The 20746-nt window shown below is 30.1% G+C and overlaps 1 protein-coding gene across 2 annotated transcripts in view; it reads left to right on the forward strand.

Moving 5' to 3' along the window:
• Positions 1 to 414: 414 nt before the first annotated feature.
• Positions 415 to 20746, forward strand: part of LOC130899347 (zinc finger CCCH domain-containing protein 13) — a 70157-nt gene continuing 49825 nt past the window's right edge. Inside the window, exons 1-2 of one of the 2 annotated variants that reach the window (XM_057809241.1) lie at positions 415 to 719; positions 20346 to 20474. In XM_057809241.1, the coding sequence (XP_057665224.1) occupies positions 20382 to 20474 (93 nt within the window). In that variant the 5' untranslated portion in view covers positions 415 to 719; positions 20346 to 20381. The remainder of the gene's footprint in view (positions 720 to 20345; positions 20475 to 20746) is intronic. The other variant, XM_057809243.1, reaches the window with a different exon arrangement.

Here is a 20746-nt window from a genome sequence, read left to right on the forward strand (position 1 = left end):
ATGTAGAAAAGTAGATTAAGGTACAGGCTTTCATGTAAAAATAAAATTATTGCGATATCTTTGCACTTCTTAAAACGGTACTTACTTAAAAAAGATGCCTCGTATTTAAATCAACTGACATATTTTCATTCATGACAGTTTTTTATTAAATTAAGTTGCATGAAGAAAAAATGTTTATAATGACATCACAAATAATATATTATTAATTACTTAACGTTAATACTCGCGAATCAAAAGTTGTAGAGAGGTTGAAGGCCTTTAGACAACTATTTAATTCTTATTTGTAAAAAAATTGGTACTCGAGTAGTACCTATCTTCAATTCTTGTATTATTTAACATAATGAACATGACTGTGCGGTATTAGAACATAATACGATCATAACCAAGGAGTTCCACACACACACACACACACACACTCACATAGATCGACACCTACGTGGTACCCGACGCAAGTCTACTTGGTCGACAAGGTGATCCGCAGTGGTATCCGTGTACCACGAAGCTGTGGATTATTCTCGATCGTACCATTGAGCACTGTGATCGAAAAGTGCATCGGAAATTGATTTCGGATAACGTTTTCTTTTTTGGTGGGTACTGTCTGGCACGTGTGGTAGTTGAATTTTTGAATTTCTCGTCGCGGTGTTTTTATTTTTTGGATTTCGGTTATTGTGTTAAATAATTAATGTGTTTTGGCACGGGAATACAAATTGTTTGTTTATGTAAGTATTTTTAAATATGACAAATCGATTACAAGTATACGTGGTGCGTTAAAGTAAAAACATACACTTTGTTTATTAAATAATCATACAAAAAAAAGCATTGATATTTGATATAATTAATCGTATTAATTGGTTTTAACCCAACGATCAGCAAACTCTTTGAAAACATTATTTTGGTTTACTCGTATCTCCATTAGATTCAAATTTTTGCCCACGCACGAATTTCACCCTGGATCTGAATAAATACTAATCTGACGGTGCAAAGTCCGGACTAAATTATGGATTTAGTAGGAGGCCATCGATCTTATTCCGCGCAACTTTCGTTGTATTTGGTTAGGCATTGTCTTATTGTAAGAGAACCCGTTTTCGGTTAACTAAACCTCTTTTTTCTTTTTTAACAATGCGTCTAATGAAACGATCATCTATCGGCAGGGCGAGGAATTGTTTACTCAAGTCTACTCGACGTTTGTGTTCCTCATTTTCCATTTCCATGAAAACTTAAACTAGAGCTAACAGCTTACAGATCTGGAAAGAAAATAGGAGATTTAAAATCGCGTGAAGCTTATTGCTGAAGCTGCTCGCGGGCGTAAGTTCAACTGTACTGAATCTTCTTCTGATAGAGACTCAATGCCTGAATTTGGCGACGTGTTTTATTCCGTTAAGTATGGGTTCCAATGAGTCAAGTCTCGGGACCTGCAATTCATTTAACAAAACTTTGATCAGTTGAGTTTCTCTATTTGGGGATCTGGTGCTAAAATGATGATGTCAAGACGCCTTTGAAATATTCAAAGTACCTTTTCAGAACCAAAATAGTATTACTGACAGCAGGAGTCGGTGTAGGCAAATTATTAACTTCCAGGAGCAGTTCCAAAGCCTCGAGAAAGACACTGTTTGACAATTGGTCATATAATTTGTAGTTTTTCACTCCAACTAGTATTTTTGGAAGGTCTAAAAAATTTTGATAATCTTGTAACTCATAACAATTTGTCAGGCGTCAAATCTCCACTATTGAAACGTTTAAACCAACGCTGTGTTGTTCACTCATTAACTGTGTCTCTCCCTTCAATTTATCGTCCTCCATAGGTACTATAAAAATATACTAAGTCGCCAATAAACAAGGAAAATAACTAGTCTTAGGCACAACTATTTTCAGACCACTGGTAACGTTTAAACCGAAGTTTGTCATTAAACGACGTCCATAAAACGTGAAAAAATGAAAAAATGTATGTGAAAAAATAGTATTTGTAGTTTAAACCGATATTAGGGCTTTAAACTTGACTTATAAAATTGCACGACGTGTATAAATTTTCACATAAGAAAACTGACATTATTATGACCACCTCTGTATATGAGTATAAGATATTATTTTCTTTGTAACTGTATTATCACGTCAATTGTATTATGTCAATGCCGCTTGACATAATGCAATACAACGTACAAGAAATTGCATGCAAGTCTCTGTTATTATACAAATTCCTAACCTCAAATTTTATCTAATATTTTGTACCTAGTTTAACAATGAAAATAACGAAGCTTTACGAAGTTTTACGAAAGTCAGTTGATCTGTTAAGCCAAAAGTAACTAGATTGCAACTTGCACGCAATAAAAAAAGCACAAAACCGATAATAAAAAGATCTTGCATGAAATAATCAAATGAAATTCATATGCGCATGATTTTGATCAAGAAATATTGCGTCTTGCATTGCATTGCACGTTGTATTGCATCATCTGAAGTGTCCTTAAGAAAATTGGGATTTGAAATAATGAAATGCTCAAATTCGGATTGCAATTTATTGTAGTATATATATTCATAAAAAGTTGTAAGTAACCCATTACGCACGAAGTGTGTATAAATTTCATGTGTGTGTAATGGGCTCACAACGCGTGTAACATACTATACTTTTTCTACGCCCATTAATTTTTCCCATTAAATAAAAAACATGCTACTTAAGAAAACGTGTCCAATTTTTAAAGAAATTGCATAATGTGCTGCCTACATTTAGGGGCATCACTCTTTCAATTCTAAATATATCTCGCTAATGCTAAAAGTTTTTATGTTTTTTAATTGACTAAACCTGTGTAAATAAACCAAATAAAGTCTTACGTAAATAAAAATTTGATTGTAATTTAATTAAACCAAGAAGTTTAAGTTTTCTTCCCAAAATGTTAAATGTCATTTACAAGGAATGTTGACAGTGCGATTTTTGACGTTTACAAATATGGGCGTAGAAAAAAAGTGTTAACAATTTCGACCTCAAAACTAATATACCGGAACGAGTTTCAAAGAACTGTAGTAGTGAATTTTTTTATTAGTTTACTTAGTATTTTACCCCTGGTGAGAAATCTCTTCAGATTAAAAAGTATCTAGTTAAGTTTCGACTGTTGACAGTAGCGTTCGGGAATTGTGATCAAAATCTCGTTCTGGGTTAGGATATGAAATCAGCTGATAGTTGATCTACTTGAACCCGGGTTATAGTTTACGAAAAGTCATTTAATTCTCTTCATGTGGTTTTAATTTTTATGAGCAAATTATTAACAGGTTAACCAGACTTGCTGTTTGTATTTTAATTTGTTATACTCTAATAATTGCTTAATTGTAATTATTAAGTACTGAATTTAGGTCCCAAATGAGAAGAATACGTTCGAAAATCCTACCAAATATATCATTCTCGGTTAAATTCTGCAATCAATTGATTTTAAAAAGCTCTATATAGATATTTAAATGATTATTTTTCAGATATACATTTCGCTTGTTTTTTCCAAATGACGAATCGTTCAAAAGGTTCTTCACCTTCAAAAAAATTGAATAATATGCTTTACCCATCTGAATTGAAAAGAAATAAATTAATAATCCTTATAAAAAGTCATTGCTAATTAGGCGTGTTTGTGTTTGCTTATAATATTACATAATTAAACAATTTATTTCCGTTTTTTGTTGGATAATACCTAAAATTGCTTTTTTCTAAAAACAATTGTTTAACGTTCATTTTGCGTGACTCAGAACATCGACTACAAAATTTTAGCGATATAATAACATGTTACTATTATATTTTCCAGGGAAAAACACAGGATGTCTTATTTTTTAGAATACCTTTCTTTGGATATAACTTTAGATATTCTAAATTGATTTTTGTTATGATCTTATTGCCAAGACAGTTGCCGATTATTTTGTGTAAAATTACATGATTAGGACAATTCGTGCTTTTTTAATAAGAATTAATGAAGGGTGTCAGTTAATAAATTGTAGAATCGTGATGAATTAAATATAATTGGATTATTAATTATTTTGAAACAATTCTGTGTTTATTCGACAGCAAACTTAACATCATTGATTTATTTCTCAACGTCAAATAAATAAAACTTACAGCACACGTATATTATCTAAAAACCGGTGCTGAAGTATTCCAAAATTGAACCATTGTATTTTCCCACGACCCTATAAGAAAGTGTCTATATTCATTCAATAGTAATATTCCCATTGCTACGTTTATGTACGCTTTTGAGATGTTGCAATAATGTTAAAACTTATTCCTTATCAGATATAATCAACATTTTGAATTTCAACAAGTTAGAATGCTGGTTATGCAAAATCAGTGTTTCTCATCAAATGTGTGATTTCGATCAAGTACAAAAATATTTTGTAATTTAGTATAAATACGACTTAATTTATTTCAGCACGGGTTGTATAAACTCAAACCTAGTTCTACGAGGATGGTACCAGAAGTACCTGGCACAACAAAGAAAATACATTTTGGAAAAAAATATATTTATTTTTCAACGCATCAAAGACGTTCAAATAAAAGTATGGTATCACATAACGATGACCATGTTTACAAATTCACTTAAAACGCTCACTATTGATGGCTGCCTACTTTTTAATACAGTGATATTTTTCAAGCCACTACCGCCATCTCTAGGTCAGACTAGGTACTTCTGGGACCATCCTCGTATTCATATTATTGTGGAATTGGCAAAAATTGGAAATTTCAAATTTAAAACATAATCTACAAGCACTTTTGATTATTACTTCTTTGTGCTTCAATTCTTCCATGAATTTATTCAGTAGTATAATAGATTTTAGTTGTTTCATAATTATTATTGAACAGTTATCAATGATTTAACCCCTCACAAAGAAGTCTAATACTAAAAAAATATTTTTATGCTATACCTATCAATTACGTTGCTCAGAAAAATTAATAGTAGACAGCCATTCAACAGAAAGTTATTTTTAATGTTCAGAAAAGCATAGACAAATATTTTTGCTGTATTACGCGCAATCGGCTGCTTTCTCGCGTTGTAATGGAAAATTAAATAAATCATTAAACATATTTGAGGTTTGTATTATTTTACAATTCCAAAAGTAAAATGATAAGGTAAATAGCTAAAATTATTGTATTATTAGTAATATTTATCACAGATTCTTTTACATAGAAAGTCTCAACAGTGGTGTCAAATCTGCTATAATCAACACAAAGTTAGTGTCAAAACGTCATTCTTTATTCTTACACCAAACATTATTTTTTACTTTTTAGTTTGTTTTTCAGCTTTTTTAATTGCATTAAATTTTTTCATTGCAGTATAATTTACTATTTTAAATCCTTTAACATCTTTAATAGGTACAGATGTGTTGGTGGTTGCCTCTCGATTTTGTAAGTTTATCGATCTTCGTTACCTAAGATTCGATGTTCGTTACTCTCATGCAAAGAATACAAGAAGTTTATGTATCCTGGCAAACTTTATCAGAATAATCAAATATTTTAATACATTTATCAAATTTTCGTCGGTCTTTGACAAGTGAGCAAAGTTTATGTGATTCCTCAATATCAAATGGTATCTCATTTAATAAAAAAATCGATCGATTCGATTAGATCATATTTCCATGAATTAGATATGCTGAAAATAGTCAACTGATGAACGTAAACATAGAAAGGTTATAAAAGGCTACTCGATGGAAAGATTTTTAATAATGGCAGCTGATAGGAACAAAAATAAACTGTACAAAATTGGTATGTTCGATATTTTATTCAATTTACTTTATAAGTAAAACTTTTACGTTTATTAACATGGTAAAAACTATGTCGATGTTTTGTATCATGTCATACAATTATAGTTTAGATATAGCTCTATCAATTTCTATTAGTATTATTTTATATATCAAATATTTCACAATATCCCTGTGTTTAAAATCGCCATAGTGAAAGATTTTTGTCTTGAATCAGGTGTCAACGACTGAGAATGTTCTAATTACATTTTAATATCTATTTTACATTGTAAAACAGGAACTTGTCAAGATTAGTAGATGAAGTAATAACTAATCTTATGTAAATCGTATATTCTAGTTTCTATTTATGAGAACAGAGTTTTGACTAACAAAAAAAATAAACCAGTTTGGGATTAGTGGATTTACTGAAATTTAACTTTAGTCAGGTATTTTGTTTTTTTAATTTATGTTCTTTAATATAGCATTTTCTTCACTGTTTTAAAAGAAGAAACAATATAGTAAATTATGTAAAACAACTAACAGAATATGTATTAGATAAATAAGTAACCCCCAATCTCAAGAAGTATGGTGAATATAATGTAATAATGTAGATCCAAAAACCACTTGATTTACTTCATCTGTGAGTTAAATTATGTATTATTATTCACTTGAGTGAGATAAAGCTTATATATACAATAATAAGCTGTTAATTTTAATCGATAAAAATTAATTTACTGAAATAACTTGAATTAAACGTCTAGTCATCGTGTTCATTTATTGAATTACTCATTATTATTACAATGTCGAAGTGCCCTTACCTTGCGCATCCCTTTTAAGGAATACAAAAGGTAACGTGACTGAAGGCGCCATATCAAGGTTGGACTATGCGCTATTCAGATGTATTGAAGAGGCCTGACTTTCCAAATATACCAGATAACGTTACGAGGTTATTTATGTTTCACATCCATCAATATTCCTTCATTAAGTAGTCTTTCAAATTCTATTATTTTTAATTTATTGATTTTGAAATTATTATTGTTCCATAAATTATCACATTACCGTGAAAGGTTTGTAAGAATTGTATAATAATGTAAGGTTTTTCGTATTTATTTACACTATTTCTACCCGTGGGGTGAATTAATAAACACTGTCTTTTAGTTCTTAATTTATTTACACACTATACAATACACTTAACTTACAATAATTTACTGTAAATATGACTTAAACAATTTGAGCGATTATTTTTACTAATTCGTTCTTTTCGCTTTGACTATTTATTTAAAATTAATCAATTACGGCACATAAAGTTATTTATTTACCACAACTAGAATTCTAAAAAGTTCTAGAACAAAAAAAAAATAAATAAATGGAAATTATTTGAAAGAAATACTGTAATAAACCGGCTTGTATAATAAAAAGGTGTAAAGGCACCTCCGCCGTTTATAAAAACAAATCAGAGGCGCCGCGCGAATTCGCCGAATTTTAAAATTTTATTGTAGCTGAACAGGGTCGGCCTAAGGACCCATTTCGCGAGCTTTTTCGTAATAATAATATACTATCTTATATATGTATATAAAAAAATAAATCTACACTACTATCTGAAGTCCAGAGACAACGTTTACAATCTAAAGATAGCAAAAATGTCGCCCCTGGCCTTTAGATAGTAGTGTAGAATTATTTATTCCGTCAAACACACTCTGTACAACTTTGAAGAGGAAGTGTTATTGAGTTGTAAAACATGAAAAATCAACCATTTTGTGTATATTTTTTTAATTTCGTTCACATGAACATTTAAAGCCCTTAAACTTGATATGTCTCATTTTTTTTATTTCCGTTAGTTTTTTCGTGATTCCGGCGTAAAAACGAGGATTTCTAAAAATAAATTAATCAGAATTGAACGATGTTTCGATTTTCTAGAGTATAAAATCAACAAAAATTCATCTTGAAAAACTTATAGCATTTTCTTAACCTAAATATGGAACCGCCCTCGTATATAAATTAGTTTCTTGCAAATGTCACGTCTTATAAAGAAAATAAACGATGTATGTGAAGTGGGATTTTAATTAAAATAGTTTATGATATCCTTTAACTTTTTATTCCTTGATTTAATATTTTTATTCAATGTTGTTGTCTAAACGAAAAAAAAAAACTTAACAGACTATTAAACAATCTAAGCGTTACAAGGCAATAAAAATATTTCCAGCTAAATACTCGTAATCAAACTACTAAGAAGAATACAGATAAATGTATTTCATCATTCATACCCATCGGCCGTATTATCTAAATAGTGAAGGAATTTTCATGTTGCGTTCATTTATAATATAACTGACCTGGGAATTTTAGAAATTGATGTTAGTTTTGTACAAGTAATCGATTATGCAAACGGTTTCTCGCAATTCTATTTACGATTCATATTTGATTTACTACGATTTCTTTGATTAATGACATACGATGCTTTCATAAAAGAACCAAAATTTGTAAAAAAACTGTAATAGTAAGCGATAAAATATAAATATTTTTATATTCTATAATAGCCCAGTCAATAGTGACCAAAAATTACTCTTAGTTTAAATCGCGAGAATGAAAAAAGCTGAATTTGTGCATTGTGCATAATTGACACACCAAAACACAAAATTATCTTGAGGGTTGAACGCTCGGAAGTGGAAACTACCCCCAAATTTTTCTGCCGGCGAGAACAAATAGATTTTGGGCAATACTTTGAAGTGATGATTATTTTTAGTGATCCATTAACTAATCAGAACACTAACACTAATTCGTGTGACCGAGGGAAAAAATTTTTACCACTCTTTCGTTTGGCTAGGTTATATTTTCAGAAAAAAACAACCCCTTCACTCATAAAAATTGTTTTATAAGAATAAAAGGTAGTTTTTTCTCTGTTTGGCCTATAAGACCAATACTTTTCATTGGTGTGTAAGTTACGGGAAATGATCATAAAATAGTGTGAATTATTTTATACAGGGTGTTACGGGACTTAATGCAAAAAATTCGGAAGTAGATGACCTGAAACTAAGTATATTTTCTAAATTATACATTCGAACATTATGAATTTTTAATGGATGATAACGTGTGTTCATGTAGTGTGTTTGATAGAATAAATGATTACTAAACTACTACCTACAGAAAGCCAGGGGCGGTTCATGCCCAATGGTTAACAATCCAGAACTTTTACAAAGACGACCTAAAGATAACAAAAATGAATTTTCAATCAAAAAGATACTGTTTGTTCAACTCGATATAATTTATGGTTTAGGAGATATGTAGATTTTTAGTCTCGCGACAGACCCGTAGTAGGGATCTCGTAAGATCAAAATCGCGTAAAATGTCCACCATCCTTTAATACCCGTGAATCTTTTATGGTACCCACTCAAGTATCCATATTGTTTCATGTACTTGTGTTTATTTTTAATAAAATTTGTATACTATGTGTGTGTATTAAAAAATTAGACCGTTCCCAACTCCTAAATCCACCCATCTGGAAGGTTACTGGCTGAAAAGCAACAGCAGTAGCTGTTGAAGAAGACTTTTAATGGCCAAACCACCCTTTTAGAGGGAACATATGTTCTAGTGAGAATTTTAGATTTTGATTGTTCACAATTCACCAATATTTGGTCTCGCAACAGCCCCGTAGACAGGGATTGGTCTATAGACCAAAATCTCGTTGGAATCTCGCCAAGGAAACTGCTCGCCATAAAGAGACATTCTGAAAAAGATTATCATAAGTTCTGATTATTTATTGAAAATACTTACAGGAGATATTGAAACAGAATCAAATATTTCTAATTGAACTTCATACTGTCGAACATGTACTCGAAATGTAGAAAACAAACTTTAGCCTACACCTTATCAAATAAAACAAAACTATTTTCCTAGATTCTCCCTCAAAGTATTATAATGGAAGTATATTCTGTCGATAAATTCGTTCCTTGTATGTACGGGTGTAGCATATACCAAGCTTTTAAGATATCCCCAAAAAAATGGGGATGGTCAACAACGTACTATACGAACACCAACTTCAAAGCAAAATGCAGTTGATGCTGATCAGAAGAAGAATCAACATTGTGTTAATAAGGGGAACACCCTGTATTGAACAAAAAGTGTTAGAGTAACCTCAAATTTAATTGTCCAATTTCTGTTCAAGAACCAGTTATGAAGAGCTCAAAATTCAAAGAGCTTTTAAGAATGTACTTAACCAAGTCCTAGATGATGAATACTAATCCTGCCTTATCCTTAAGCTATATTTAAGGCTGTAAAAGTAGGACACCTCTGTTTTCCATCTTCAAAAAGTAGTGGATTTTGGTGAAAAATGGACAATATTTCCGAAATAACTTATCTTGCTATCGAAAAAGTTTTATTGGTTTTATCAGATCTAATATCCTTCAGACCAATCAGCCTTTCATTTAAAACGATGGGAAAAGCTGTCCATGAATACTATCTTGGACAATACTCCACCTGAGGATGTCAAAAGAGCATTAGACTCGAGAGGAGTAAATAGGTTCATCTCCAGATGAATGGCACAACTACTATCTACTAGAACAGTAAAAATTCAAAGTAGGGTAAGACGCCATTTCTATTACTACTAACAGGGGATGTCCACAAGGGAGAGATGCATCTCCACTTGTGCTGATATTACGACATAGTCATCTACGCAAGAGGGAGCTCTGTGACTCAAGGTCACACACACACAAGATGTTGGTGTCGATCGGTGGGACTAAATGTCAACCCGATTAAGACAATACCTTCACTAAGAAGATAAACAAGAAGCTACGAAAGTCCTGATGGTGTGCAGAAACTTCGCAGGGAGGAATTGGTGTTGTAGCCCACAGATCCTACTGAGATGTACTCGTAAACCAATTATCTTATATTGGACAGTAGTTTGGGGTACTAGAGCTAGTCTGAACACCACGAAAAACCATTTTCTGGAATAAATGTCTTAAGTTGAACCAATTTTTTTATCACAATATTATTATTTTTCAACTTGATGACTTATTAATCTCTTTTATAAACATTAAGATGTCTGTCTCATGTGAACAGCATCAGGATTTTTACGACGAACCTTATATAATTTCTTCGTGTTTTAGTTTTTAGAATACTGAAATATTTTATGTCATTCCTTTATTTGAATTTTCATATTTATTCACTGTTTCTTTTAAACCTTGTAAACGTTTGAAAATAAGTAAGTTTGTGAGGTTAAGTCACCGATACAATTATTATTATAAAAGAAATATTTTATTCAAAACCGAGAATCGGAATCGTACAATTTGAATGACCAATGAATCGAAATCTTTTCTTTTATATATTTTATTTATAAGTTATTAAAAACTACCAGTTGGTTGTATTAGTCGTAACCCGCTGTTTGCATCCAATTATCCTTCGAATCATCAACTCACATGGATGAAGCGTCTGATCTCCCATCGATATATTTGCTACTATATCATAACTTACACACCGTTTTATACTGAGAGTTATAAATTCACGGTCGATTTATTCCAATACACAAGTTTCTTGTAAGTAAAATATATTTATATACATTGTTTCCAATGTCAAACAAGAATTTTATACACAGTGTGATCTCCGGTTAAGTAATTAATACAAAGCTTTTATACAGGGGTTGTTTGAAAAGTTTTCAACATCGATTTGCAAACTTCACCATTAATCAATGTGAGTTCTAGAATCCAGAACAGTCGCACTGGACTTGACGAAGGATTTTGACAGGGATTTTTGGCATGACAGTCTCGATCGATGTTAACGTGAATTGTATAAACTCAAAAAAATCTGTCTAAGCTTGCACAAAACTATATATTAAGCGCTGCATCTATCGCTACTTTTCGAACAACCCTCGTACTTGTTATATGTGTTATATATACATCATAGTGTACAGTTGGACCAAATGATGTCGTCTATCATGGAGAGGCAGCGGGAGTAATTGAATATTTAGAAATAAATATATTAGAAAACTAGAAAAAATTTCCTTATTCATTAATTAGATTGATAACTTTCGTTTAACACCACATTTTGTTGAGTAAAATTCTACATTGATTAATACAATCCATGTGATCATCTCAAGAAATGAAAAAAAATTAACGAGGACCTGGTTATTGTTATATCCGGAAGTAAAACAATAAGTAATTGCTTTCACCCTGTATAACAAAGAGCACGTGAAATTCTCATAGAAAATTCAAACAATAAGTAGCCTGCCACTACTTTCAGGTGTTTAAGTGATTTATAACCTGGGATATTATTATAATAGAAAAAAATATTATCTTTTTGTTGTCTTATTGTCGATCTCATTGATATAAATAATAATTATGATTCCATTATAGGTAGTACCGTTTTCGCAGAAAAGCTTTCTAGGTTCAATGTCGAACGGTCTATCATTAGAAAAGGACGACAATGGAATTTTAATTAGTTGTATACATTTAAATTATATCGTAGAATACAGGATGTCACGTAAAGAATTGACTTAAATTGGTAGAATTGTAGATCTTCAGATAAATTTAGAAATAACAGAATTTTTCTCTAACGTTAAGTTTGTTAACATTGACTCATATTTTTTGAGGTTATAATTTGTTTTAAGATATTTCAAATATTTTTGATTATATCCTATTTCTATGTATGGGATTGAGGTTATAATTCGTATTAAGATATTTCAAATATTTTTGATTATATCCTATTACTATGGATGGGACATCCTAAATAAATTTAATAACGAGATGCAATGTGTAAATTGAAAAATAAGCTCTTCAAATATGCTAAAAAGCTCAAAATGTGCTTTTTGGGAGAACTGCAGTTGTATAACTCATTTTTTTCTATTAATGATGATATGTTAAATGTATTTTATTGACTTTTGAATTATCTTCTTCAATTATCTATGGTTGAAATAATGATAGATCTTCTTCAGAACTGCATGATAGTAAGTACAAGAGAGGATGAAATGATCAAGCTACTTATGGTAAATATTGAGTTTGAGGTGGTTCAATTTCTGATTCCAAATTGAATTTGGATTTATAAGAAGTACCTTCACTTATACTTTCTATATTAAAATTATAATTTATGAACTTAATGTTGTTTGAAATTCAAAATGTAAACCCTTATACCTATATAACCTGTATGAAACAATGCTCTTAACATACCTTGTGGAAAAATAAAACATTTAAATAAAAATTACAAAATTACTTATAGTGTCCATCTGTACACACACAATCTGTTGAGTTGACACTATTTATGCTAAAGTTAGACCTTTTGGCTGATTGATTTCACTAAAATAACTAGTTTAACTAAAAGAAATGTTTATTACATGAAATTCAAACTTCACTTAATCAAAATTCAATATAAAGTGGTGGTGATCTTGATCTATTGATGTCAGATGCCCCAAGGTTGAATCATTTTTATAGTTAAAGTTTAAAACGTTAGATGGATCTGCCAGCATATCAAGTTGGCGAATTTGACACAAAACTGAATAATTTCATGTTTGTATACAGTTGATGATTCATTGTCGTTGTGTTGTTGTGCTCGTGTTTTTGTGTCCTTTTGATTATGTATAGTATTAGTTAATTTTTTAAAATGACTTTCAATAATTATTGTGTATTACATTATGAATCTACAAATGTCATATATTTGTTCCCAAATCCTCATAAGGACTTTTTATTAGATGGCTGCCGGCTATAAACTATACTAAATTAGCTGCAAGGGATTTGTAATGAATTTCAAGTGATAAAATTAGGATGAGTTACTAAAAAGTTACAACTTAATTGGTTGTGTTTGTATGAAATTTCATAAATAATAAATACATGTTTTTTCAAGGTTTATTTTGTATTAAATTCTGGAAAAAGTTTTTGGGAATTAATTTAATTAGGACATTCCCAAATCAAAATCATACTTTCTTCTAAGAATCTTTATGATAAATAAGAAATTACATACAAAAATTTGATTCAGAAAGATTTTATTTAAGTAAATAAATAAAAAACGCAAAAATTGACAGTATCTCAGCAGCAGCGTTGCCAAATTGCTACAATGGTAATAAATTTCTTAAATTTTCATAGCATTTTCGTTGTGTAATATGTTTTGATATTTGAGTCAATTGTGGGTATGGGTTTTTTCATTTTTTTCGTGAATAGCGGTCTATAATATATTTCTACATCAGTTTTAGTACCTGAAAAATGTAGAGCATGGCAACACTGTGATTCCTCTGAAAATCTAATACAATTTAATATCGTAAATCCGGACTTCTAAAACGCGGAATATCAGACTGCTTCGTTCGTAATGTAATTTTTAGCTTCTGCATTTGACACTAGATGGCGAAACCATACATAACGATAGCATGAAGAATATGTTTATAATGTATTCAATCTCTTTATTATTATTCTGTAAATGTGTTTTTGTGCAGTATTAAACGAAATTTTATTATATTTTATGCATACCTCTCCCTCTGTTTACATTATTATGTAATGCGATTTCTGGTTAGCGCAATAGATGGCGTCACCATAAATACATTCAAATGTTCGTATGTTGTACATATAGATATATATAATTTACCTTTTGTCTTTTGCAAATGATCTAATTTAATTGATATTGAGCTTATTCACTCGTCATTACAAAAGTGAAATAAAAATCAATAATTATTATAATAAATACCAAAAACTATGCTTGTGTGGAAGTGATAGCCAAGGGTAGGCCCACATACCAACGACCTGAAGAGACCTTAAAATCTAACCTCAAACTTATTAGTCATTTTTCAAATGAGGTGAAATGAGTTGCTGGTTCTGAATCGAATGGGAGGGAAGGTAAATACGTCAATTCATCTAATTTGAGTAAAATTAACTAGTTTGTAGAATTAATTGAGTTCAAATTATCTGAGATTTCATGCGAAAGGAATGGTACAATTGATTAGATTACCACGTACACCCGTTCCGTAACCTCTTTTTTGTTAAACAAAAGATAAATAAAGTATTTGTTCACAATTTGGTCATAGGTATTCAAAGAAGGTCAACAATAAATAACTTAATACATAAAAAAAATTAAATAACCTTTCACGTTTAGTTTATTTTATTATGTTTGCATAGGTGATTTAGTTAGTCATTGCCACTTTTACGATTCAGTGGATAGTTTTACAACCATAGATATATAAAAGTTACTCAACTATATATGAATTAGTTCATATTATTAAACAGGTTAGGACAGAATCAAACGACATAAAATAAATTGTTATAACTGATATTCAATTAAATGTATGCCCACAGAAACCCAAACTTAGTTGTTATTCTGTGGAAACAACATGGCGGATTTTCGGTGCCAGTGCCCTCGATGATTTGTAACAGAACTAATCTATTTTCGCGGTTTATTTGAATTGACAACACATAATGTTTATTCTACGTTATTCATTTCCACCCAGTTCTGATTTCACAGTTTCCTGAATTCAAGTTAAAAAACATCTTAGAACTGGGTCACGTTTATTTGCAAAATAATATTTACATACATTCTAAACTTAACCAAGGAAAATTGGTAGATATGTTTACAATACCATTTCTAAAATGAAAACTGGCAAAATACAAATTTTTCTATCAAATAAAATGAAAAGTATAAAATGAGTACATTGACCTGCATTCTTTTAAGTGTTAAATCCCTTAACAACTGTTTATAAAATACAGGGAACGCTAGCAGTTTTATGTTTTCAAATAAAACAAATTTTTGATTTTAAAAACAATTTTTAGGTCTAAAAATGTAAGATCAAATACTGCATTCTTTTTTATAGAGTTTAAATAATACGATTCTAAATAAGTATGAAAAAAATTAGAGTATCCTGTACCACCAATTTTGCAAAGACAAACCATATACACTGCAGAAGATTCGTATCATGTTTGTTTTGACATGTTTTTCAGGTTGACGATAACATCGCTTAATAATTCCAACAGACAAAAGTTGAGAAACGTGCTCGGTAAGCAAATGATGTTATTTATCATTAGAGGCGTACGTAGAATCCGGGAAACGGTGAAACGGTCTCTAAATAAATTCGATATTATACAAGATTAAGAATTAAAATTTTACAAACGTTTGTAGTGTTCTGGGCTTTGTTTTATCCACTTTGTTTTTTCACTATACCCCAAAAAGCAAAATCTAATTACGTCTGATGCTCTTACAATTACAAAGGAGCCCTGAGTTTTCAGTTTTTGATTTATTATCTTTATCACCATATCAGATAAGGTTTTCCAAATTTCTGGTTGCTCTAAGTTCCTTCTGCCATCTTTGATTTGCGAAAAAGTTATGCTCTGCAATATCTTCCACTTCAGGGCAGTGAAGAAAATAATGTCATTGTAAAACGGTGACGGGTCAGGTATTTATACATCAAAGTAGCTGTTTTGTTGCTAAATTGTCTTAATTTCAGGTCTATTTTGATAACAAATTAGATTTTAAGTCATATAAGACAACCTATTTCGGTGTCTATCATAATATGATTTGACATTGACAAGTGACATAATTATATTAATCAATAGATCATCATATATCTATGTTCCGACTAAGGAAAACAGAATGGCAACGATTTCTCTATCCCCCGAGGTTCCAGCTCGGTTCTGCGCATTCTCAAGCATGCGCAGTATAGATAAAGTATCTCGAACGAGAGAGAAACTGAATACTGTCGGCACCGTAACGTAGGGACGTTTTTTCCTATACAAACTATCCATATAGGAGTATTACATATATGTAGATCACCTACAACATGAATATAATGGACTATTGAAGCTCAACTAGCCGAAGAAATTAATTATGACTATATAATCGACGTTTTCGCTAGTCAGGAAAAAGAAATTATCAAATTGATTAATAATAAAACAAATATTTATTATTTATTTGTCTATGGTTTATTTAATAACTTATTCATCTTTAATGTTTATTATTTAAACTAAAAAATTATATTACGATAAAATAAGGTTGTTTTAAAATAAAAATTAACGAAATTAACACCGGAATCAATGTTTCCATTGATAATTATATATATTTAAAAAACATCTTCCAACTTTTTAAATTCTCTAACAAAAAAAATAACACCTTTAATAAATAACAAATGTTCCTGGCTCTATTATTTACATTTGAAGGATTGGAAATCCTTGCGTTGTATAAATAATGTTAGGAACGTCTATGTAAACAGCATAAAAATTAAACGAATTCGGCTAAGGATTCTTCAAGGTTAAATTTATGTCAACCATTTGTGTGTGTGTGTATTATCATGAATCATGATAATACACACACACATCCTACGTCAATAAACGAAAATATTCATGTAAGAATTCGCAAGAATATAATTCGACTTCGCAGTTACACACCAAAATATTTTTATTAAATACAGAGTGGCGAAGAATAACTGTCTTTACAGAATATAAACTAGTCTATATATCGAAGAAAAATAGTAAACCAAAACAATGATCAGTGCGTGATCAGCACATGAACATTTCGGGCGAAACGCGGTTATTGGTCCAAATTTGTGGGACCATAATAAACCACAAGAAACCGTGGTATCAGGTGTAGTACAGAGACGGCATCGTATTATTTCTTAAACATGTCTGATACGGAGACTAATGATGAAGTTATTGACATTAGCTAAGTTCCACACAAGAGAACTAAAAAGCTTCATTATTCAAGGAAAAGGTTAAAACCAAAATTAGAAATAGACACATTGTGATTGATGTGCAAGAAGTCTTTGCCAGCTATATTATGAGCGGTTTCTTATTGGGAACGTGGCAATAAAACACCAAAGTGAACTAACTTTAATATATTTTTCGAACTTTCGAATATTTATGTGGTCATCGTCTGGGACTGAAATTATGATCAAATACAATATAAGAAATTTGTATAAAAATAATAAAATTTCTACTACAATAATTAATTAAGATTTTTGGTGGTTTTGAATCGTATTCTTGTAAAAAAATTTTAAATTCATAGGTTTCAAAATTCAATATTCAAATTGACGTTGATAGAAATATTGATTCTGTTTACTATAGGAATTTTTATTATTTTTTAGGTTAGGTTAATTTATGGATAACATTAACCAATCAATATTGAACATCATTTTATTATAATTTTATTATTTTTTTACATATTTGTTATATTGTATTTGACCATAATTTCAGTCCCAGAAAGCTCGGAAAATATATTAAAGTTAGTCCACTTTGGTGTTTCATTGCCACGTTCCCAATAAGAAACCGCTTATTTTATATTTATATACAGATTTTTAAATGGATGTGTTCCATATTTTTCACCTATTCTAAACTACACGTTTACATTGTCTTTTTTTGTAATAATAATTATTTATAATTTGTATTATTAATCAGCTGTATGAAACTGCAAATTATTTCTTAAGTGCGAAGTGCGGTCCTGCTCGGCTTTGGCGATTTCAGCCCTGATCACCTATTCTATGCGTGACTATGTTTTGGTTTACTATTTTTCTTCAATAAATAGACTTTAATTATATATATTACTTCCAGCCAGCTCTATTCATTCACAAAATTCTCTGAATTTTTGTATGTTACTTATATTAATTTGGATCAATATTTTTCCTCATAGATAATTTCCAAAACATCATTTTTTGGTGGATTCATTGCTGCTATATTTCTCCCACATTACGATCAAGTCTTCTTCTTCTCCTGAACCACTTTTGGAATATCAAACACAGTAGGTATATCGATGTACAACAAATTGTCAGACTCTAGGGTAGTTTTTTGCGACGACCCCCTACAAAGCTTGTTTTTGGTAAAAAGCACTAGGATTTTTTTTAATTCAAAACAACACGTGCTTCTATACGGTCTAAGTTAATTTTTAGGTATAATCATCTTGTGTTGTTTTGAATTAAAAAGAGAGAAAATATTTAATTTCTAACCACCACCCTTTTGGACACCTAACTTAACCAGGTATATAGAGTCAGCAAAATGGGCAAAATAATGAACTGTGATTCCAAATGTACAGATTTATATCCACTATGATTTTTTCTTAGTGGCTATTTGAACTCTATAGTTTACAAGGATTTACCCCAAACTTTCAAGCTAACCATTGATTTTAATGTTGTTAAATCTAATCTCTAAGACTAACATCATAAATTTAGAAATATATCTAGTCACAAAAAAGTATAAACAATAATATGTGATATCTCAAAAAATGAGATCTTTATATAGTAAATAAAATATACAAAAATTTTCATAAAAGTCTTAATTTAGCCACATATTCGTTGTTCCACTCTGTATACTGAAATTTGCACGTAAATTATAACTTTTATTGACAACTGGATTCACCGGTACGTATTAAAATGTGTGAATCAAAACAAAAAATAAACAAATTTGTTTTTATAGTTTTATTTTTTTCAAGTTTGAGTTCAGTACCCTGTATAGAATAAACAAGATGGCGGTAGAAAGACAACGATCCTAAAAAACACATGTACTGAAATCACTGTACGTTAGATATTACGTTACAGTCGTCTACTACATGGTTATTAACCTGCAATTTTCTCTACTTAATATGGTTTTATATTTATAGATGACGTACAACAAAAAAATATAAATATAACTCTATTTTCTTCTATAGTAATAATAGAACTCCCCTTGTATGTGTTGAAATAATTAGTTCATTGAAATCAATGTTACAAATCAATCGATTCCTGTAATTTGATATTGAATCATGGCGTTGCCTTATTTGTAATATGATTTTTTATAATTATTTTGAATGGAGGTATTAGAATGTTTTCATTTATTCGAACATCACGTCTAGAAGCCACGCCTTCTAACTAATCAGAAGTATTTTCAACTAATGCAAAGTTTATTAAAAAATTAATTGAATGTAAAAATTAACCTGTTATTGTCTACACCCACACAATAATGTTAAGTCACTAAAAAGCGTTAAAAGTTTTTCTTTATAGTCTAGTGAACAATACCGAAAGTCACATAAATTAAAAAAAAAATTCTAACCTTTATTGGCAAATGAAACTTGAAATAAATCTTATGATACGACTATTCAATCTTTTTACACAAGGTTTTTAAGTATCCAAACTTTTTATGTTTTGTACAGTATATGATTATAAAGTAAATTCATGAACAATCACTAAAAGTTACTTTGTAATATCCAAAATAGGTTGATAAGTTTTTTTTAATAATTCGCCAAGTAATGGTGAAAAAAATGTTTTTCTTTATGTAGTCAGGAAGTCAGTAAAGAGAGAGAGAGAGAGAGGGAGAGAGAAATGCTTTATTATCAGAAAAAGGTTTACAATTTGTAGATAAAAGCTTTCATAAAACTAAGAAACAAACATACAAATAAATAAATAAAGACACAAACAAAATAAAATCTAATTATAAAGTATACACCAGAAAACTACAATGAATATTATATAAAATATTTATTGTAATTTTAAACTTGACATTTTCTAACCTAAAACAAACTTAAAAGTTACTTTGCGTAATTTTAGAAGATATCAGGGTGAATCGTAATGTTAAAAATCAATCTGAATTAATGGCAAATTGAAGTTCAAACGCCGATATTAAGAATATTCTGTATATGTATGTATAAAAAATTAAGTTTTATAACTACTTATTCCGTTGATGACTTTACTATAATTAAAGTTTCAACTTATTCGAAGATGTTATTTTTTTCAGATGAGCATACGACGTGGGTGATGATTTAAATTAAGAATGACGGAAGTTGCCATGAGTTTGATTCCATCCGGGAATCGGGTAACTGCAGTTCGTCATTACGAAGCTGCACCTCCGCTAGGATACGAATTAGTAAGAAATTCACTTTTTTAATATTTATAAAGAAAATTTATTTAATAAAAAATATTTTCAATGTGATTAACTTATCAAAACTAATCATAGTGTCATATTATTTTCATTTTAAAATTAAAAACTTTGTATTGTTCACATATGCTTCCTAGTTTCATTGAACTCAAGTTTTTTTTCCAGTTCAACATATCAATAGACGTCGTTATTATTGTTATTAAGTATTTTAAGACGCAATATGATACATCTCACTTTCGAATTAGTTATACTTATAGCGT

The sequence above is a fragment of the Diorhabda carinulata genome, chromosome 11 (assembly GCF_026250575.1).
Source record: "Diorhabda carinulata isolate Delta chromosome 11, icDioCari1.1, whole genome shotgun sequence".
Lineage (NCBI taxonomy): Eukaryota > Metazoa > Arthropoda > Insecta > Coleoptera > Chrysomelidae > Diorhabda > Diorhabda carinulata.